A 25,023-nucleotide genomic window follows, 5' to 3' on the forward strand; every position below is an offset into this window, starting at 1 on the left:
TTAATTTTCATCATTGAGTTTTTAATCATTTATTATTATTCAAAATACTGTTTAAATACTTTATAATTATTTTGTAAGCCCATGGTAAAAAGTAATTTCAAATATACCAAGGGTAGGTCAAAAAAATATCAAAAATACATTCTTTAATATATATTATTCAAAACCTAATTGACTATCGAATGAATTATAAATTAGGATATTAATTATAATTTATAACACAGAACTTATTAAATTAGCTAGGTAATAGGTATATATAATATATTGATAGAGTAACATAGGTAAATATATTAAAAACAGGAATCAGAATATTACATTTATTGGCTATTACCTATAAAAATACAAAAAACAACAAATTATTATTTTAATATAAAATCAATAATTATTTTTTCTTTTAGTCGACTTTTTATCGGCAATTAATAGATATAATAAATTTAAATTATTTTATACACATCTATCACATCTCATAATTTTAACAAAACAGTTAATAAACTTTAAACGGTTTGACCGTTAAATGTCATGATTTATCTATTCAAATGCCACCAAATACCAATCATAAACCATATTAACAATAGGCAATAAGTACCTATAATAACAAAGAATCATCAGTCATTAGAGTATCAGCGAATAATATTATTTTAAAACACAATGCAGCTAGTCGACCATTGTTTACTCAATGAGCAATGTGTAATTACATAAATATATATTAGATACTGCATAAGTCAAAATTATCTCTAAAAAATATAATTGTAATTAATGATATATAAAAAGAGGGGGTATCCCAAGTGCGTCTGATTTTTAATTTTTACCTTTTTCATAGCCCGAGTGCGCCTGTAATCTTATTGACAAATTATATTGAATAGCCCAAGTGCGTTCTCAGTCCACATGCAAAAAAATTGCATGCATCGAAGACAATATATCAATTTAAAATAATAAAATATCAATGCTAAATTTTATTAAAATAATAGCTTTAAACATCAACCTATATAGTTTTAAGGTGATATAGTTGAGGGAATAAAGCCAAAGCGTTCTCAGAATGGACCAAGCACATCCAACCTTTCATTCTTTAGCTTTAGATACATATCTGCCGGCTATAATTTAATAATTTATATTGATTAAATAAGGAGTTAATATACCCAATAAAAAACATAAGTGATACATATAATTTTGTATATTTTATTATGTAAAAATAATTTATTGACTTTTAATAGGATTATAATTAAACAAAATGAACCTTATATGTTTATATGTTAACGAGATACCAAAAGAAAATAGGTACTCAGATATTATATCTGCATAAAATAGACAAATTAATTTTTTTTTTAAAAGATTGTAACCATTATCCGTAATATATATAAATGATGATATAATATTTACAAATAGGATATATTATCTAAAATAATAATCTAAACTCATATTATATAAATTTACAAGTGTATTTCTTTAATAAAGAAAAAATACAAGTCTTATTATTATAATGTATGATTATTTATATTCAAGAGAACTACGATTCCTTTTTAGCTATCAAAAAATGTTTTAACCTATCTTAACACTTGTAACTACATGATGATGAATAATGAATAATGAGTATAATAATGAATTTAGATATTATCTATGTCCATAGTATTTTTTTTAGGAATTATAGGCAACACTGGTTAAACAAGAAACTTTAAAAATTGTTTTTATACAATAATTATAAAAGAAACAGTTCTCATCCGTAATTTTAATAGTGACTATCTTATAATATTGTATAATATCTGTGATTTTTTTTTTTATAAAGATAAATTCATCTCACATATAATATTTATGGACGCAAGGACGTTGTTTTTAACTTTTTGATAGGACTGCCAAAATTTTTTACAGACACGATGAATAATATAGATAGGTACATTATTTTAGTTTTAAACTAAACCAAATCATGTTTGTATTATTCTTTTGATTTATTTATGTTCAAACGCAAAATATTTAAAAAAATTAAAATGCTTGTAATTTTGTATTAATGCTGTATTATGTAATGCACTATAACCTCTCTAAAATGACCAGTATTTAACCCTCCAGCCTCTTTTCACGATTGTATGCTTATATTTCCACTTCTACAACGCTATGTCTAATTCAACACCTCTGTATTGAGGTGGAAATATAGAGGGTGCCAAAATGCAAAATGTGCCCCCGTTATCTAAATACATATATATACTTTTTTATGTAGATGTAGTATGCATTGTACGATTACCCAATTCGTTTTGATCAATAATTTCATAGAGTAATTTTATTGTTCAAATATTAGCGCATTTTACACATGGGTATTGTTATTACAGCGAGGTTTCTGTGGAAAAAACTAAGAGACTCATCAGTTCTTAAGGTATTATACGCGCTCATCGATTAGAATATTAGATCATGTATCCATGAAAACTGGTCATTAAAAATAAACATATATTTTTTCAAAAATTTTAATGCACCTTTTATAGTAATTAGTTTTTATTTTATTATTATGTTTCGGTAGGTACCCGTAAAATAAGAATTAAAAAATATAGACTTAAATTCTTACTAAAAATATTATTACATAAAATAGTAGGATTTAAAAAGGTAAAAATACAAAGTGCTAAGTATAGAAATCTGTAATAATTAATTTATATACTAAAATAATAGAAACAATAGTTGCAAAAGCATTTTTATCGTGTATTTACGACACATATTCATAGGTAGGTACCTATAATAATAATTAGGTAATTCATTAATTTAATTTGAATGCACCTATTTTAGTATATTTAAAATAAATATAGTAACTTGTTTGTCTCATGTTCTCATTTCGTATTACCTAAATAACTTCAACGAAAACTCGAAATCACTTAAAAAATTGATTCATTCAACATTATATACTATTATATACCTACCAAAAATAAAAATCTAATCCTAAAAGTACGTTTTTTTTTTGAAAATTAAGATTTAACTAAGAATTAATTAGGTTTAACTGTATTATTAATTTTAATTTTTTATTTCATGCAATAATTACTTATGCCAATATATAAGAACTTGTTTTCTTAATTACTTACAGCATTGATTATAAAATAAACTATTTTGTCTATTCTATAATAGTAAATACTTATTTAGTTTATGCAATTAGAAAATTATTAATTAATTGTAGTTTATAGTTTTTATATAGGTGCGGCCGTGCAGGTTTATACCTACTAAATAGTAGACTTATATAAACTTAAAATAAAATATTATTTATTCGTGTAAATTAATTAATTAAATTACCTCATATCTATATAAGGGTTCAATATTGTTATCATTAATTATATTATTTAGAGTATTTGTATAATATTTTTACTTTGTTGTCAAATGCAATTAAAATAACATACATCAAAATAACTAAGTTTAAGTATACTTAAAATAATTCAGCTAATTATGAGTTATTTATTGAAGTCCGTAATTTGATAAAGCTTATGTGATACGAGGTGCCGAGGTATATATTGAGATATACTTATATAATTATATGTGATACCAGTAGGTATACCACCATTGGTTATTTCAAAAAATAATTAAATAAGAAATTTGATTTAAATTTTTAAACATAATTGTTTTATATTTATGTTACTTTAAATAATTCAAGTACTACTAGTTGATACATTAGTTTTTATCGATTGCGAATTACTTATTAGAACTTTAATGTTTTTTATTGAAAAATTTATCAGGATATTAATAAATAAATGTGATCGATGAATACATGATGTAAATGAATAATGAGTAGCAAAACCTGAGGTTCAACTTGAAATGTCTCAATTTCAATATTACTTATAATAATATTATTTTAGTTACCTATGTAAATGCACTTAAAATTAGAGTATATAAACGTAAACCTTAAAAAAAATAAGAATACTCAAATTTAAAAAACATAATTTAAAACATTTCAAAATAAAGGAAAAGTTGTACAATAAAAATATTGTGAAAGATAGCGCTTTCAAATAAATTAACATAATATTTATATTACCTACTAAGAATTAACAAATTAAAAATGTACCTAAACAGTAAATAGATGGGCAACAACATTGTTGGTAAACTTAGTTCTAATAGTATGGTAATTTAATCCTAGGTCTTAGAATGTGAGCAGTTAGATAAATGCAATCATAAAACCATCCTAGTTGAACCATAATTCAATTAAATTATTATGCCTTCCCCTCCCAAGCATAAAATATATGTATTTTTTTTAATTTTAAAAACAAATACTTGATTATACTCTGTTTTAATTTAGGAATTATCGAATTTTTCTGACGGATTAATTACAACACCTATTTTTAACACCATTCTCGGATAGGCCTAATTTTTAAAGATAATTTTGATGAATCAACCATGGCTTTAAATTAAACATTGACTGAATAAAAGCCATTTCAATTTTAATAAATAATACACCTTTACGATTCCTTAAGTGCATAAAAACCATTTATCGTAATTATTTGTTGTTGGTAATTTTTTGATTATTTTTTTTTTTTTTTTTATATATATACGTGTTAATAAACAAGTTTAACACAAATGGGTAAAAATTTATTAATTAAATATTGATTACAACTATTATTTTATAATTATATAAATAATTAAAAAAATTATTCAAAGTTTGCTCTGTTATTTACGACGCATAATTTAAAACATTATAGACATCCTTTATTGGTTGCTAACAATCTGATATTATTTGATTTTCAGTGAGGTTATTAGTTATTATATGCAACAATGATTTTTTTTTTAATTTGCTAGATTAATTAGTGAATCATTGTAGAGTAATATTTTTAAATATTCCCATAAACAAAAAATACGTAAAAATATTCAAGAAGTAACCAATAATGAATAATAATTATTATAAACGGTTTTTATGCACTTAAATGAATCTTAAAAATGTATTATTTATTAAAATTGAAATGGCCTTTATAGTTTTATTTAGTTGATTTTCGATTTGAAACTATAGTTGATATATAAAAATTAGACCTATAGTACGGTGTTCAAAATAGGTGTTGCTAAAAAAAAAAATTTTTTTTTTGGCGCATGCTCATGCCGAAATGATAACAATTTTGAAATGTAGCAATAAATGTTTATTTATAATACCACTTACTTGTAAAAAACAATTCGATTTATTCCATTAAAATCCGACCGAGAAATTCAGTGTTTCCTAAATCGATAGGTAAGCACACAGTCTAATATATTATATATTTATATGTTTACATATTTCAATAATAAATACCTACAAATGTAAGTTTTTATATTAGATACAACAAAATCTATTCCCAACATATAACTAAATTAAATGCAGTACTTGAATAAGGGGAATGCGTGGGGACAAAATGAGCGCAGCTTTCATGTGAGCAAAAACTCAAAATAACATATCGTTTGAACAATGTTTTTCTTCCCATTTTTAAAGACTTAGGATTCTCAGTTAACTGATATGATTAAAAACTTATTCATTCAAGTTACAAAATGAATGATGTTTTCCAAAGTATATATCTTAATACTTATAAAACTATACAAATATATATAAAACAAAAATTCATTATATATTATACATATGATACACATATAGTTTTACGTTGTCTATAGAATCTAAAAACATTTTAAATTTAATATTTGAATAACACTGCCACTGACTTTTCCTGCATTCATTTATCTGAAAAATCTTTCACAAAAAATACCTTTTCAATCAGAGTTGGTATAACTCCTTTATATGGTCTAAAATAGGTACTTTGTTCTTCATATGTACAACATAAATTATTAAAATTGTTATCTTTTGAGTATTTTATTTTTTTAAATTCAAACTTCTCAATCTTTTAAGTGCTTTAATAAAGATGATACAGTTATTTATAAGTATTTAACTATAGAAAATAGTCAACTTTTCATAGCTACTTCTTCAAAAAATAATGGATATAGAAGAGTTTTTCTGTTTCAACAGTATAGCATTAAATATTATTTCTTACCCATCCTACAACATCATTATTTTATTACATTATAAATTAATTTTATTATTTAAGTTTCAAAAAATTTTTTTTCATCAATACATCATATATTGGATATTTTTTCTAGTGGCCTAAAATGACAAAAGTTTAAGGAATTTACACATTATATATTATTTTAATAACTATTAAGATACACAATGTTTTCAGAAACATGGTGTACTGAATAAAAAATTTAATTAATAGGATACATTTAATATATTAACTCAGACAAAATAACTGTGTTATAAAAGAAATCTTGGACTGAAATCATATTATAGTAGTTATTTATTCAATGCATTTTTTATATCTGTAATTTATATGGATTGTTTAACTGTTTGTAATTTATATTTAGTCCTATTAAACTACATTTATTTTTATACAAAAGTTAAATTTAATAACTTTGTAATAAATACCTTATATTTTTACTTGGTATTACGGAAACTTTTCACTACGACTAGACTAAGCAAACCATAAAAAAAAAAAAAAATTAAAAGTAATATTTAGTTTGTATATATATAATTTTAACACTATGGTTGTAAAGTAACTTAACTAAATATTGAAATCTAAAATATTAAGGTTAACAGTATATTCACAAGAAATTCACAGTAAAAAAAAAAATTATATATATATAATAATAAAATAAAATAAACAATAGAATATTAGAAATTTTGTCTGGAAAATATCTATACAAACCTATGTGTACTAGTGTACACATATTATACAAATTAAAAACAAGTAAACAACAAATTAATACAATTATATTAAAAGAATTTTTTTTTATATGTATAAATAAGTGCGCATATTATGTGTCTATAGAGGTTTTAAAACTAACAAAATGTCATGTCGATAAATGAAAGTAAAATAATAATGATAGACTTAAATCTGTTTCTAATCTTTTTTCATAAATAGGTCACGTTAATGGTTCTCTTGTGGTGTTAGGCAACAAGAGGCACAAAAGTCCTCCACCTAGAAAAAAATAAAAAATAATTTTTATGACTCATACTTAGTAAGTATTATTAATATAAAATTATAACATACCTATTAGGAGCACAGCTACAATGTAAGTAGGTAAGGGACAATATAGATCAAGAAGCGCAGCGATAACAATATTTCCAATAATACCTCCAAGTCTGGCGGCTACCATTGATATGGCCATTCCCGTAGCTCTATCAATAATAAAAAATTAAAATTAAATATTTTAGATTCTAAGTTTGTGCATCAATAACAAATTTTATTACAATCATTTATTATAGATTACCTTAAATTTGTAGGAAAAATTTCTGTAATCAAACAATCTAAAGCAGCATTACCACAACTAATAGCACTACTAAAAATAGCAGATACTATTAAATTCTGTCTTTTACTTGTAATTAGTGACAAACCAACAGCACATATTCCAGATGCCATTGTACTGAATACTGAATAAAAAAAATAATTGACAAATTTTCTTAATACAGGGTTTAACAGTGAAACAAGTAAATTTGTAATGAGAATGATAGCTAGTAAGGTCTTGGGTCTATCGTTATCATTAAAGCCTATCTATTTAATAAGAATAAATCATTGAACAGGTGAACCCAGCTTTGTAGTTAAAGAAAAGTTTTTAGAACAGGAATATCATTAGACCCCATCACTTAACTGTTTTAAAGAATAGCTTGCATTTTTTTTTATGAACATACCTATTTAAAAATGTGTCTGGGCACCTATACTTTTAACTGTGATGGGACGGAATTGAATAAATCTTATTATTAATATTATGCTGCAAGAGATCTTAAAAAATTTCCAATTACGACTCAAGAATGCATATATCTCAATGGAGGTTGTTTTTTTTATATTGAATACCAAATAGCTACTCTTATACTTAATATGTAGATAAAATGATAAAATAATAAATTCATTCTTTAAAAAATAATTAAGTTTTGAAATCATCCCATTTCACTGTTGAAACCCTTCATGTAATATAATAGATATTTGATAGTTATATCTTACCTAAAAAGAATTTTCTGCCTAATGTATCCATTCCCAACACTGCAAATATATTGCTAGGAATAGCAGCTGCTACTGTAATAAATGATTCAAGGAAAACGCCACTTTCGATTTTGTCTGAACATAGGTCCACATGGGAGTGTGATCCTGTCTTAACTACAAATTCAGTCACCTATCCAATCAACAAATAAAAATAAATATTTAAAATAATTTATTGATAAGTCATTAATGCTAATATAAAGTACAAATAAACAAAATAAATATAATATAATACACAAACCTCGCACACGAGTGCTTGTTCACTACCATTATGTGCTCGAGCATATTCATCAAATCTATTAAATAGCTCTGGGAACCACATCATAAGACCATAATAACTATATATAAAAAAAAATCAATTTGTGATAATTTTTTGATAATTATACAATTATAAACTTAACATACCCAATATGAAAACTGAGGTTGATCACTATAGATATCCACGTATACTTTAATATTGGTGGCATAAATATCATCTTAGTATTATGAGCTACTTCTTCAGTCATATTTTTAAAAGAAATACTTTTTGTACTATCATGTTCAATAGCATTTGATTTAGTTATCAATGATTTAACCTATAATTTTAAAATTATACATATAAATTTATTATTATTTTAGGAGATAATTTAGAATTTTTTTTTTTTAATGTTTTATGTTAAATTATAAAATTACTTAAATGAGAAATATTTATTAAAGCGCCTACATAAACATTGAAATTTACCAACAATTATAAATTGATTAATATAGTTACACAATTTTAGAAATTCTAGCTAATGAATAAAAGTTTTTGTCCATTTACTGTTGCATTACTCTTAAGCTTCATTAAAAGTATAATTATTTTTAAATTGTAATATAAATACAATACTTTTGGTGGTACAAAACATTAAATAGATTCCACATTATTATTATAATAAATTAATATAACTTACTGGATACATTTCAGGATCATTTCCTGTATTAGTAGCGTAAATTTGCTTGAATACTTCTAATGCTTTTTTGTGATCATTACGAGTCAATAGAAACTTTGGACTCTCTGGTAAAAAAAACAGGAACACAGCAACAAGTACACTAGGGATGGAGCATATGGCCAAAAATATTCTCCAAGAGTTATATAAAAAGGTAGGAGACCTAAAGCCAATATCTTGTGGTATGATCATCCATGCTAATGCTAAATATAAAAACATAATACTAATATTAAAATCAATATTATAATAAATAACTTTTGTACTTACATGCTACAAACAAATTCCCAAGAGTCCAAAATGCTGCCATCGAACTCAACATTGAACCACGTTTGTTTTTAGGCTGAAATTCAGCAAAGTATGACCATATAACTGGGCCACTGCCGCCCAATCTAAAATAATTAAAATATGTTAGAAAAGTTTTTAATTATATATTTACATCGTTCATATATACTTACGCAGCTCCATTTAAAAATCTGAAGAACATGAATACACCATAAGACTGGGCAAAAGTAGATGCTACAATACATAGAGCGTTCATAAAACTAATAACAATCAATACTTTACGACGACCCAATGCATCAGCTAGTGAACCCCAAATGTATGCACCAGCCATCATACCTAGAAAATACATTATGTTTTACAGATATATTATACAGCCATTGATTACATGTTAAACATGAGTAATACAATTTAATCATACTAACCAATAAATATAATTGAATTTAGCCATCCTTTGGAGGACGTGTTTAGCTTAAGATCACATTGGGCTGATGGTAATATGAATGACATACATATAACATCCATTTCTTCACTGGTGCTAACAAAACCACACACGACCAACAGTAAATAATGGAATTTTCCATAACCTAGAGAAACAATAATGTTAATAATTAAATTAGAAATTTGTTACAAATGCAGAATACAATTGAATTTCTGTTAAAAAAATAATAATAATTATACAAAAATCTTCATTTTGTATAAATGGTATATTAAATAAGTATATCTACATATTATTATACTATAGTTGGTAAAATGTTTACTAACTTTAAATATTAAATTATATCCAAAAATAAAAACAAATCAACAATTAATATTTTTAATAATTAAAGATAAAATTTCATTAATTGGCCTATTGGTAATTATCATATTTTAATTTATCAATGATGATTATTAATCATTTTACTTTAAAGTGACATGATTAAAAATCCAATAATTAACAAAATGTAATATTGATAGTAAAATGTGTACAAAAATAAACTAAATTGGTGATTTTATTTTAATGCTCTAAATTAAACAAATGACGTTGTCAATCACATCGATAATTGTTATAAAAATAAGTACATGCATATTATATATATATAATCAAAGAATTCTATTTAATGTATAAATATTACAAAATATCAGCATTTGCAATTACCTGTAAGTTCAATTGCTTGTTCAAAATCTGCAACCTCCTTAGTGGGGGGAAAAGAACCATTTTCGATAGCATCTAATTTTTTTTCGTATCTATCTAACGTCTCGCCTAAAAAAAGTACAAAACACCATATAATATTTAAGTTTAAGTAGACCACAGCGATATAATATAAGCGCGCCGTAAAAACATACGTTAGACATGGATGACTTACTTCTAATTTTGAGATCGATAGTTTCTTGGTTTTTTACCCTGCCATTATTGTATTTCGTGTCTAGAAAAATGATTTTAAATACAATATTACGTTAAACCATCGAAATCGCCGTATTATGATATGTGTGACAGTTGGAATTTATTGTTTGGAGAATAAAATAAAGAGGGAGGTGCGGGCATTTTTCTATAAGACAACGGAACACCAAGAAATTAAAACCCGGAAAACGGTAATAGTTTTTACTCGGAGTTGCGAATGTGATTTAAACTTGCAAGAGATGAATGAGTTTTGCGTGTTCTCAAGATGATGTGAGAAAGTGGTAAAGAAAACGAGAATAGATACGCGTGTATACAAAATATGATAGCAGATTTTTTACCGCCGCCGTTAGGAGGGTCCATATCGTTGTAATAACGATCGTGACACGTCAAAGGCCGAATTCATCAACGACTGCAGTTGGTTGAGCCCGAGAGACACCACGACGCGCCGCCGCCGGTTTCACTACTATATTATATTACTACTATATGAAGTGTATGTCACATAATAATAGTAATAATGACGATACGCGTATAATAATGCACTACAATACAGTTTAATAGTCGCCGGTCTATAATGATTTTTATTCGGTGTGACCGCCGACGCAGCCTGGCTCGACCAGCATACAGGACCAAAGTTCGAAAGATTCGTTCAATATATCATACTTTGAACGTTCGTAAATTAGTCAAAATACGCAACTGCAATTGAACAAGAAAAAAAATAAGGCGACGACGATGACAGATTATATAAATCGGAAATTTAAAAGTTCTTCAGTGTCTACGAAGTCGTATATTTCAACAACATTTTATTATTTGACAATAAAAACTGAACGAATTTTAATGATTTATTAATCATTCGAGCCCACGTATATGAAAAATATGATCATCGTGAAAAGGCACGATACAAACTGTGAAATAATAAAACGATCTCTTTCTTCAACTCTCGACAATATTACTTGAAAAAACACGATAATATTATTATACACGGAGATAAAGAGAGAAAAAGAGTGAGAAGAATCCATACAATGGTATTGTTTTCATGTGCATGTTATGTTTGTATATATATATATTATATAATTTTTTTTTGTTACTTTTCGTTTATTGAACGAGTCGAGCTGAGACCATGCGGATTCACGTAGTGGTGGTGACAGTGGTGGTAAGTATACAAGTGGTCTGAGACTTTATTACAATAGAACCACAACCATGAATGGGCAAATAACATAATAATAAATATTATATTATACGCATGGGAGGTGGGTATTATATTATTATTGTATTACCTACCACTTACCTATGCGTTTTGAAGAAAGAAACTACGCCTAAGCTGATAAATAAACGAATATCTACACGCGGTTTTAGATGGTCACAAGTCACAACCGAAATTCCTGAACGGCGTACTAAATTACAATAACAAGTTTTGTTCTTTTCATTATCATCCGGAGTTTTTATACTTTGAAAACTGTAACGAAACGGGTCACAATAGCCCAGTAAATAGTCTGCGCGGACTACGGAGACACATGATATATCGTGTACAACTCAATATTAAATCACCAATTAAAATGCTATTATGACACATTGACATACAGAATTCATTAAAATCGTAACATGTCAATAGATATGCCATGTACATAAAATAAATTACCAATACCGTAGCATTTAACTGTTATTCTTAGTAAATTTATTAAAATACGTTAAGCTTAACGATTGTTGGCTGAATGTCAAAAACAAAAAACACATATGTAAATAATATAATGATTTATAAAGGTACCTACTTAAAATGAACACGGTGTAAAAACACCGTGTTATTTAATTATCTACGCAAAATAATATATTCCGTTTAGTATAATCAATCAAGTTACGAGTCAGATCGCGAAGAACTAAACTCACAATTATTAATAATGGGTACTACAGGTTTAACGCAGCAACTTAAAACGACAATTATGCTGATTTTTTGTAGATATAAATCGTCATACGATTGCCAATATTCTGTTTTGTGGAAAATTGAAAATACAGAGAAATTACCATTAACTTTAGTCTACAGATATGCATTTAATAGGTAGTTATTTTTAAAGCATTCGCGTTAAAAAATACCTGGTATTATTTAAAGACACTACACAATAATTTCCATACATTACATGGCCGGTTATAAGAGTTTTAACGCTGGTAAACGCAGAGCATTAAATAATATATTACATAATATTATCTAGTCACGTAAAGAACGTTCGACGAGGGTAGAAAAAAAAGATTGTCAACTTATAAACAATTTAACAATCGGTATCATATTATATTTATTTTGAAATATTTTTTTTTTTACCTGGACTGTTTGATCCACTATGATCTACCACCATTTTAGTGTTATTGGTCGGTGCAAACCGGGCCAAGACTCAGGACTTGTTCGTATCTGTCGGATATCATAAAACTGGTATCATAACTTATCTCTGACCGGTCGTGTAGATGAAAGGTATCCGGGATGCGACGTCGATTTCATCTGCAAAACACACCACAAATTCAAAACGCTGATCAAAAATATTCGGACGAAACCTCGCGGCGTCGCCGACGAGCTCGTCAAATTCACTACATCACTAATAAAATAATAATAATATTTTAAATAAAATCGTGTTTACATAACGTTATAATCATCATCCAAAAATAATAATTATATTATTGTAATTATTACAATAATACGTACGTCGTACAGCGGAGTACGTCCGCCATATTACTGTTACAATCCTAAACGGTTCGCGGGCGGATCAAGCAACGTTAAGACTCGGGTTTAGGCGTTATTCGGAAACGACGTTCGTGCAAACCCGACAAACGAGTGTACGACAGCGATATTGTACAAGACGGCCGTTGGATCCCGTTGACCGACACCGACGAAACTACCACTAGCTCTACTACGACTGCTGTCTGCTCCGACGACGACGATCGCGACGACTGCGACGGTACACACACGTGTGTGCGCCTTTATATATATTCCATACACACGCAAGCAACAATATTGTTATTATTTGGTGTTATTATTATTATTTACACACGCGCTTGCTCGTATCATTATAATAAGTGCGAGTATACCGCTGAGCGTCGGATCGACACGCGTCCGTCGGCCAGGTTCATTAGAATGTGGAATGAAAGGCTGTTGTGCGCGCGAAGAGCTGCTGCTGCGGAACGAGATTTATTCATTTTTTTTTTTTTTTTTTTTAACGCGGAGAGTGGAGCGTACAGAGTGCAGACCTTGAAATGGACAGCCGCCTCGGGCCTCGTACGAAAATGAGATTGTCAATCGAACTCCATATTATAATTTGTATATGCATTATACAATACACGTGTGTGAATAACTCGCATAATAGCACACGTTAATGTGGTTTTACACCGGATATTTATCGAGTTGCCGGTCCGAGAATCGTTTTTAACGGACCCTCTTGAAACGCCGATATTCCGCTGTTCCGCCGCACATTGGTATCGTGCCACGACGAACATCGATCGATCAAATTATTATTAATATAAATCGCGATATCGTACACAAGAACGAAGTGTCATTATGTTAAACACGTATAAATGATATACATACCGACAAGTTTGTGTGGCGAATTTTTTTTAATGAAAACACGATTTAAATTCGTTATTATTGAATATTGAAATACACGCCCTGCTGGTTTTGGTGCTATTGGGCACCGAAATCATTTCTGAACATAATTCATAAATTGCCGAAAAAGACGGAATTAGCTAACAGAACAAATAAGAGTAACTACGAATAAAATTAAAATTAAAACACAAAGAATCGATAATGAGATGATATCATATTCTCGACAGTCGGACTAACGTTTAAAATCACGCTTATATTCTACATAAATTTTATTACATGGTCAAAAATTTAAAAAAAAATTAATCTGCATGAACTACTAATTAACACTTTTTAGCTTCTATTCAAATTTATTTTATTGACAATAGCCATTAACCATAATAAAAACTAATAATTTTTTTTTTTATAAAACTGTAAATTATATTAGTATAATAGTTACCTCTCATAATACAACCATAATTAAATAGAATAATTAGATAAATAAATGAAATGCCTTAAGAACAATTGCATCTGAAATTATGTTCTATTTAAGTCATAGAATTAAATTTCAAATTCAATAAAATTAAATAAAATATTCAACTATCGATTAACCTAAACACTAAAATAATCTAATAATATATTGAAATTAATAAATTTTAAAGCATGACCTAACCATAAAATATAATATACTTATTTTAGTTTTTCATTTTTCCGTGTACAATTATGAATTCAAGACAATAATAGTACATCTATAATTAATTAATTATGATCTGCAACTCGCATCAACGTCGAATTCTGATAAAACACAATGTGTCATAATAAATCCAAACGATACAATAAGCCCTATAGATTATGATACAAAACTGGAATAAATAAAACAAATATTTAATCTGTATACAATGGCAAGTACCTATTTATTACCTAATCATAATAAATAATAATCAGAACTGTTGAAATAGAATTTCAGATAGTTCTTCGTTTATCAAATCATGTTTACTTTCTAAGTAAACTTTATTATTGTAATTTTACAATAACATAATACAGAGCGACAGAAATAGTTATGCGAACCTAAATTATAAATAATTCATCACTTTTAAACTCAGAATAATAATTAAATTTTGAACCCGTAAGTTATAATTTATAGTAAAGGTGTATTTACTAGAATACATTTAATAAAATCTAATTTTATATATGTCTTAATTACTACTAATTAAAATGTAAGCTAATTTAAAAAAGAATAAACTTAAATTTATAGTAATGAATAACAAACAGAAAAAAATTAACAGATGTTAATAATATATTTGTTATTTAAAAGCATTTTAGAATGTAAAGTATTAAGTAATATTAATGTACGGTTAATTATTATAAACACTCTTAATTGCATTGAGATATTTAATAGTACCAATGAGATAGAATTCGAAAGTCAAACTAAACGCCTATTAAATTGAAGTATTAAATCGTCGAATAATACGTTTAGTAAATACAAAACATAAAATTGTAAGAAAAAAAAACATTGTTCATAGACAAATTTCTAACATTCTTGTGATTGACTTTTAATAATTTATGTCTTATATTATCATCGCTTAGTTCTAAACTTAAAACGTTTTTATTATAATCCTAAGACTTTGTAATTAAGCTTATTGTTTTTGATTTCTACAAATTTCTTTTCTTTTTAAATAAAATAAATTAATATTTAGTTGTGATTTGATTGATTTTAATATTGTTATAAAGATATAATTTATTCAATATAGACTATTTATATTATATAATTAAAAATATGAATATGAAATACAACAATAAAGAAGTTTACGCAACTAAAGTTTGAGATGTCAGACGCTTACTGAGCACCGTTCCAAATATTTATGCTGATTTTTACACAAGACTCGACAAAAAAGATGTTATTTTCTAAGCTGACATTGTGTTATGCTAATATATTTACTCTAAAATTTATTGCGATAAAATTTACATACAATTTCAACTTTAATTGCAATAAAACCTACTATAAGTCAAGTATAAGTGTTTACATAATAATAGTAAATTTGCAAATTAATAGTCTTTGATAAGTCTAGACTAATAATTTATGATTATTATTAGTAAAAAGAAACAATTGACCTTAAAAAAAAAAATTATGAAATACCTAGACCCTGAAAACAAATACAATATCAACGCCCAAATAATAAATAGGCGAAAAATGTTACTCATGAACACGTTTCAAATTTCCTGCAATTTGTGTTTCATAGCACTTTGGTGAGCTAATCTGTCTAAAAAAAAGGTGTAGTGTAACAAAACAAATTTTTGTAAAATGTTCGATCGTGAAATTAAAAAAAAGTAATTTGTGCATTTCCTGTAATTAACCAGTCAAGTTATTCATTCACATTCATTCTATCAAACATAATCGAAAATAGATAAATACACGTCATCAAATTAACATTTGGTGTGACATTTTTAGTTGGTGGTATTGCGTTTTACAATTTTGACTAAAAGGCTATAATTTATAATACATTATCTCAATGCATGGTAATTTATTATGAACCCATATTGTCTACACTGAATTACAAAATCATAAGAATGAAAAGTTACTATATTGTAATACGTGAATAGCCATCGGCCGAGTTCATTTTTTATCAAATATGATTATTTTAACAATAGACTGAATTCACTAAATTACCAAATATTATCCCATTCTAATAACAAACACGTTAAAAATGTATTATCTCATGTACCTTGTACCTTGTATGTACAAAATCAATGTAAACCGAAAATGTAGAACTTAAGGAATCTACACAAATACCTAGTTTTAGAAGTCGTATTGATAAGGTAAAAACGTATTTAGATAAATATTATCATTATCATTTTATCTTGAACAAGAAGAAAATATATACAATTATTATTAACGAATTCGTATTAGAGCAAAAAACGAAAATAATGTGTATTAGAAAAAAATAACTATACAATTATATAATATTACATGAAATAAAAAACTTCTTCACAATTCATACGCCAGTTTCTTCTTTCCTATCATCGTTTTGATTATGTAATGACTAATTTAATCCCGAAAGCTGATTTTCCTGTTAAACTTGTTCAATTAGTAATCAACCTAACACACTAAGTTATAAACATTTTATTGTTTATTTAGTTATTAATTATTTAAAAAGTATAAGTACATTTAATAACATAAAAATATGTTATTGAGAAATTTCTTTTAAAAATTAATAAGTATGTGAAGTTTATATAATTTTAATTTTCGAGTCAAGGTTGAAATGAGTTGACACGATTAACACGACTTTATAAAAAAATAGAGCTAAGTACAGGCATATTCAGAATTAACAATGACATAATAATATGTACATAAAATAATGACCAATCTACACTTAATATTTGATTACAATATATTTTCAACATATTTTTGATTTTTTAAACGCAATAAATAATAAAATAAAATTACTTGATACATTTTATATGCAATAGATAATAACCGTAATAAAACGAAAATATAAATACCACCTGCATATATTATAATATTAAAGTGATAAATAATAATGCACTTAATGCATATTTTTATTAGTGCGAATTGAATTATCTCAGTCAAATAATTCACATAGTCAAGACTTCCCCAACACATGAACTAACAAATTCAATTGTTCTTTCTTTTCCTATAACACGTGTAGGTATAAAACAATGGCGTGATTATATCTTCAATAACAATTTAAAAACCAAGTACCATTGATTTATGGAACCGTGGAAGAATATTGTACCTATCAGGGTTTACCATTTTTCGCTTATTCTGATTTGGTTGTCCTTACACTTCAGTATATTTAACGTACTAAAGACTTCTAGATAATTTATGTGTATACATATATGTTTCAAGGAAAAGTTATTTTACTAAATAAAAATTAATTAATACATTTTATAAAAACTGTAGGAGATTATTCCCAGATAAGAATCACGGACATCGCAATTTTAATAAACAAATAATAATAAAACATTAAAATAATAACATGTTTAAAATATGTATTTATTAAAGATGTCAGAGTATTGTTTGTTTTCTTTATCTGATTTACGCGCGACATTGACAAAACGTATTCATGTAAAAAAATTTTGTATTTTTTTGAGTAGGTTATTTTTGAGTAATATTACTTATAACTTAAATTATTAAAAATAATATTTTATAATATCGATTTGTCTCAATATTGTCTCAAAACAATTTAATATTAATTTAAATTTACACACATTTAAATTATACTTCAGGTCAAATTCAAAGTTAATTATAACGAAACATGAAAACGATACGTCAAATCCTCAAAACTCTAATTCTCTAAAATCTCTCCATTTTACTTGCAAATTACTCAAAAATCATGAAAATCGATTTTACATGATTGCGTTTTGCCTATGTTGACAATGGGTCTGAAAGAGAGAAAACAATTATTATAATAACATTTTCTTAAGGTGGTTTTATAAACAGACGTAGCGAATGTTCGCAACAAATCAATTGTGTTCAATTGCATACAATTGTTTGTAATGATTTACGAACATTGCGAACATTTGTTATGAGTTAGATTTAATAAAATATTATCATAAAAAATTCAAAGGTATGAAAACGAGAATGTAAAGGATTATTTTGTATTTGAATAGATTTAGTCACAATTTAGCAATTTTCATTTAAATTATCCTAAATATGATTTTTAAAGCTTCTTTTTTCTATATAAATATCTACATGCTTCAATACTTTAAACATTTTTTTAAACTTATATATACAGAGTTATATTTGGTTCAAATGTATAAAATATTATTTTATCCCTCATTTTTACGACTTTGTTGTAAAAACAAAATATTTTATATTTATAATTATAACCGTTTCGTTTTAATTATTACTATCAAATTAGGCGACTATACATCTTGCTATCTTGGTACAACTTACAATATAAGGAAATACATTCAAGTCATTCCATACTTCATTGTTATTTCATAAAGTACATTATATTCCATTCCATACATTAATTGTAGGCTAAAAATCACCAATATTATACACGTCGAAATTCTGCACAAAATTTTTTAACGTCAATTTAAATGTTAACACTTAAACATTAGGTACGAATACAATTTCAAAATAGATAAGCCTCAATACACAGGTGTATTATGATCCCGGACCCAAGGATTTCATAATGACACAGCTGGATGACTTTGTTCCCTCAATGTCGCATTAATATTCATCATTTGTGTGATGAACATTATCACCCATTCACACATACAAACACATCAATACATAAATCTATTGTCCGGATGTAATTAATTGGGTTGTTAATTGTTTTTACCTTAAACAAAAAACTGGGAAGTCCTGAATGAACAATATAATCTGGCAATATGATCAAATTATAAAGCGTTCAAATTTTATGTTTTGTTACGGTTAGATTCATATGATGAAAAACTTCACGATTATAATTAAAACACTATCGAATGAATATAATGTTTACAAATTTAATTAATAACATTATAATACGAATAATCTAAATTATGCGATAATATTGTATTAGATTCATTATGTTAAGTATTCAGGTATGTATAACTAACTCACATTCAATGTATATTTTAATTAACTTTTATCAAAGTAAACAAAATTAGTAAAAATCTATACATAATTTTTATTGACAAACCTTTTTTTATTTTATCGATTGTGTGGCTATTTTTGTGTGAAAAGCTTCATTTGATAATTAAATACCATTAAAAACTTATTTCTAGGCTGATGCCAAATTATGTATCATACCAAAATAATTTACCAATATTTGCAAGCCCATTAGCACTCATAAAGCCCAAAAAAAAATAATAAATAAGTAGTCAATAACTAAAATAATATTTAATTATAGGTTTTTCAGACGTTTTTCAAAATATATATATATATAATATTATATCTAAATTAATTTTTACATTTAAAAATTTTTTATACGAGAAATGAATAAAAATCAAGTTCATAAACATTAGAAGTAAAATATATGCAAAATTTACAAGACGTTACATAATATTAGGAGGCTTGTAATTCATTTTTACGTCTTAGGACTTAGAACCAGTAGTTGTTATTTTTGTTAACATAACGACAATATAAGTAATGTAAATTCATTCGTTTTTATAAACTAAAAATATTCTTTTGAAGTTTTAAATTTAATACAAAACAATATTGGCTATTGACTAGATAATACGACTAGACCCAAGAAATCTTATTGCACTGGCGCAGTGTGGCGCGTATTGCGTGAACCGATTATACCTTATATCATCGGACTACGAGAATTTTAATATCTAAGGTCACGTGGTGAATGGGTTTTTCGTATATGAAATATAATAATAATAATAATTGTTCTATTTATAGTTCATTAATACATGGTAAAATGCTATAACGTTAACAATATTAATTTATCACATTTAATAATAACTAATAATTTATACTTGTGTGGTTTGGAAATTAATTATAACTGCATTATCAGAAGTCATAATATTCTGTTTTTTGTTTAGGGGTGGAGAATTAAGCCCCCCCTAACCACCATTCAACGTATTTAGGTACGCCATAACCACATTCGATAGTTTGCCAATAATAAATTATAATCTTTTGTATACATTTTCAACAAGAAGTTTTTTTAAATTTGTACAGAATAATAAATGTACAATATTTACAATTTTGTTATTTAGTTTATGACAATATTTATGAAGACGCCGCATCCGCATGTGTTATCTCTGTCTTAAAGCATATAACAACAAATTTTTGTTCAGCAGAATCCATTTTATGTTGTTAGCTTTAACATTAAAATAAATTTACCTATTATCAAACTTAAAGGTAAGAATTTTATCTGGGCAATGACATGATTTTATTGATATTTTAATTTTAAGCTGAGTTATACCTATACAAAATATTGAAACTTTAAAATTATAATATTAATAAAAACCTATGTCATTGCTTAAAATTCTTACATTTAAGTTTGATAATAGGTAAATTTACTCTAATGTTAAAGCTAACAACATAAAATAGATTCTGTTGAACGAAAATTTGCCATGTTGTAAGACAGAGCTAACACATGTGGATGCGGTGTCCTCTTAATACTATGTATTTACAATTAAATTAATAATCAGTTCAAGATAACGAATCTAGGAATCTATGAAAATTGTTGGAATTTTATACGAAAATATATTATTATAGTTATTAAAGTCAAAACTATGCTTTTTTTCTCAGAAATGATAATAATTCTATGCATCACATTTGATTCAAAGAATCGATGAATTCATCCCTATATAGTATACACGCATAATATAGTAAATCATTGTATATATCATACAACAATTGACAGTTAAATATTTGATATTTCATAGCACTTAAATGTTTAAACATAGTTGTTTAACAGAGATGAACATTTAATTTTACAGTAATTTCAGTGTAAACTATCAATAATAAAAACAATACAAAAACTTTACATTGATACAAAATACTTAAATACGTGATATAGTGTGTCCGATAATTTAAAAATGTGTTAATTTAAAAACTCAATCATATTATATAATTGTATTATAAATAATAGATAAAAATTTGCAACAAATACTTAATGAAACAAAAGATTTTATTTGATACAAATAATAGATCTCAGTATGCTTGTGAAAGTCTATAAAATATATACTAAATATACAGTAAGCGTCAGCAGTTATCTTGACATTATAAATTTATATAATATAATATATAAAATCAAACAAACAAAATTATAATTTAGGAAAGACTACTAACTAAAATAAAAATATATCTTTTCCTGAAATTACTACAAAATTAATAATACAAAACTAAATCCATACGCAACAAAAACATTATCAGTGTTAATACGTTTATTTTTTTATGATACTTCGATTTTATGCGATGTAATATAACAGTTTTTAAATAATATCTTACATAAGTACTCACAACGTCATAATTTATACAAAAATCGAAGCAGCGTAAAACATAGATAATGAGAATATTTTTTTTTAATTTAATTTTTGGTAATACATCAATAATTAATTTCTATACTAAAGCTAAGCTAACAACACAAGATTGATTCTGCTAGGTTGCGCGTGGGTTAAATTTAGTAAACATTATTCCTCAGATCTTTATTATTATTTATCGTTAAACACTTATATCTAAATATTTCTAAATCAAATATTAATATACTGATTAGTTATATCTAACTTAAAATAAATATTATACCTGCTAGCTAAATAATTATGATGTCTGAATATGTAGCTATAATATGATGTGTCTTCAACGTCGGTCAAAAGAAAAGTGATATAGAGTCTAAATAAAATAATGAATAAAAAATTGTAAATATATACTGAAAAAATAAATAACCGTAATAGTTATTAAGTTAAAAATAGCAATGCACTTCGCGTATCGTTATCGAAAGAACAAAATTATTGCTACCAAATAATAAGCTATATAATATTATGTGGATGTAACATTATAACAATGTAACATGAAACATGGTATTTTAACCATATTCGTTGAAAAAAGAAATATATGTAAGATAATAAGAAAATTAAAATTGTTATAAAATTTTCAGTTTTCTTTTAAACAATTTAAACACATAACGTCTAATTTAATGGTGACTGTAGTAAAATACATATTTTATACCTATTATTATAATATTTAACAAATATTTATAATACTTAACAAAAGCATAATAATATAAAAATATTAAGGAAACTAAAAATTTTTGACGACCAATGTCAAACCACTGCGGTATCATGTGGGTACAATAGTCATGACTCATGACTAACAATTTAGCAATGAAAATTGTAAAAAAAAATGACTATTTAAAATTATTAATAACTGTTACTAGCATGTATATAGATAACCACCATCAGTTGGCGTGAAACGACCAACAATTGGTATGCAATGATCTAATCTAATAGTGGATATTTGACGACAATTCGACGATCAAGCAGAATAATAATAATGTAGACCACACTCTAGAAACGAGACGTGTCGTTTCATCATGTAAATCACACAAATTGAGCAACAAAGCGTATGTACATTAATTGCGTATGTATTATGAGGACGTCCGTTTTTTCCAGTTAACACAAACAACGGTTGTGTAGATTACCCTTCATTTATTTCCCGTCCATGTAGGCTGTCATGAAAATAAAAAAAAAACATTACTTCCGATTGTATAATATATATTATATTCCCACTGAATGGACCACGTGTACATCCAAGGACCCGCCCAAAAAACCCAAGGTATATCCAAAAACGAAAACAATACAGATTTTTTTTCGGTGATAAATAAAAAAAACGAATGATTTCTGAAAATGTTCCAGAAAAAAAAAATACAAGGTTGGTGACTTTTTTCCAGATTCTTAAAAAAAAAAAAAATCAATGTTATTCTCAATAAATATGAATTTATTAATTATACGGAAATACAATGGTAAATCGTTAGATTTATTTGATGCATCATTTAACTATGAAACAACCGTATTATAAGCAAACGTTGTAAATATTTAGGGGAAAACTAATAATTAATAGGTAATAAGTAATAACAATGCAATATAACCAACAATAATTCTAAAAACACAAGACAGAAATGTTTTGGGAAATTGTCTGGCAATATTAAGAAATTAGACTAAAAATTCTTTGATATAAGTTTTGATTCAATGTATTTACAAATTATAGTAATACACTTTTATATACAATAAATTAGTATTATTTAAAAAATATACAAAAATGTATATTATATATTTAAAATAGTAATGCTTATCATTCATCAACATTCTTCAACATGGACTAAAATATGACACTACTCGAAATCTTCAAAGTAGTATATTGATTATAATATAAATTAAAATTTATTTAAAAAAAATATTTAGTCACATATTTTTATGATGTACTGTGCAGTTATCGTTGTCTACACGAACTTCTGACCGTTTCTAAGAATTGAACAGGTATTTGGTTAGTTTTTTCAACGATTGCCACCACTCCTCTTGAAGTTGGGTTAGCAATATGTAGGGCCCGGAATTATATACATTAAAAACGTACAAAATATGCATACATTTATTCACTGATTATCATTCAAATATGCACATTAAATATGCAAAAATATATAAAAATCGGTTGAAAAAATTTCTTTTATTTTTATTAAGTATAAATAAATAAAATCGAATAAAACACATGGATCACGACAAACACGACGAATGTATGGTTCACTAAAATCTACTCAATAACAGATTACTACTTGTCCCAATAGGTTTCAGATAAGATAACAAAATGACTTAGTCAAATTACATGGTTTATAAATATAACTATTAATACGTTATTTTAATTAAAATAAGCAAAATATTAAATATTATGCATTTAAAAATCGTATATTATATGCAATGAAAAATCGTAAAAAACAGAAATATGCAAAAATATACAAAATAATTATAAAATCATATTATATTTAGGATCTATTGATTTCAAATTAAACTTGTAGCTTACCTAGCTATTTTTTGGATTATTCAGAAAAAAAACATGTAAATGCATATAAATCCGGGCCCTAGTAATACCTAGGTAAGTCGCTCCGCGTGTTTTTTGATATTGTATTTATTTAATTATTTTTGACGTGTTTCCAAAAAGTTTCTATAGTTCGTGTCTTAAAACCTGTTAATTGGGCCAGTAAAATTTTCTTAATGATTAACCATTTTATGGATAAACCCGCATCATGTTAATTTAAAATATTTAAATAGTAAAATACGCACGCCATTTATCGGAATAATATATAGTTGTAGTATCATTTTCAAATTTATTTAGTAAGGTAGGTATTTCAATCACGCTTTTCAACTTAAAAAAAAAGTCTCTTAAAAACGCCATCATGCTTA

General features: G+C 26.0%; 1 protein-coding gene across 6 annotated transcripts in view; it reads right to left on the reverse strand.

Annotated features, from left to right (window-relative positions):
• Positions 1-6,711: 6,711 nt before the first annotated feature.
• The window catches only part of LOC112594557 (synaptic vesicle glycoprotein 2B), a 33,701-nt gene continuing 15,389 nt past the window's right edge, over positions 6,712-25,023 (reverse strand). For 2 of the 6 annotated variants that reach the window (XM_025339385.1, XM_025339386.1), the window contains exons 2-14: positions 12,925-13,098; positions 10,582-10,641; positions 10,374-10,478; positions 9,661-9,822; positions 9,412-9,574; positions 9,224-9,345; positions 8,921-9,159; positions 8,397-8,566; positions 8,233-8,329; positions 7,956-8,124; positions 7,228-7,387; positions 7,008-7,135; positions 6,712-6,935 (exon numbers count right to left, since the gene is read on the reverse strand). In XM_025339385.1, coding sequence (XP_025195170.1) covers positions 6,880-6,935; positions 7,008-7,135; positions 7,228-7,387; positions 7,956-8,124; positions 8,233-8,329; positions 8,397-8,566; positions 8,921-9,159; positions 9,224-9,345; positions 9,412-9,574; positions 9,661-9,822; positions 10,374-10,478; positions 10,582-10,641; positions 12,925-12,958 — 1,665 coding nt within the window. In that variant the 5' untranslated portion in view covers positions 12,959-13,098 and the 3' untranslated portion in view covers positions 6,712-6,879. Of the gene's footprint in view, positions 6,936-7,007; positions 7,136-7,227; positions 7,388-7,955; positions 8,125-8,232; positions 8,330-8,396; positions 8,567-8,920; positions 9,160-9,223; positions 9,346-9,411; positions 9,575-9,660; positions 9,823-10,373; positions 10,479-10,581; positions 10,642-12,924; positions 13,099-13,234; positions 13,254-13,299; positions 13,732-22,378; positions 22,466-25,023 lie in introns of those variants that run through there. The other 4 variants (XM_025339387.1, XM_025339383.1, XM_025339388.1 and 1 more) reach the window with 4 other exon arrangements.

Source organism: Melanaphis sacchari, unplaced genomic scaffold (genome assembly GCF_002803265.2).
Source record: "Melanaphis sacchari strain LSU unplaced genomic scaffold, SCAv2.0 Contig23_pilon_pilon, whole genome shotgun sequence".
In the NCBI taxonomy this organism is placed as follows: domain Eukaryota; kingdom Metazoa; phylum Arthropoda; class Insecta; order Hemiptera; family Aphididae; genus Melanaphis; species Melanaphis sacchari.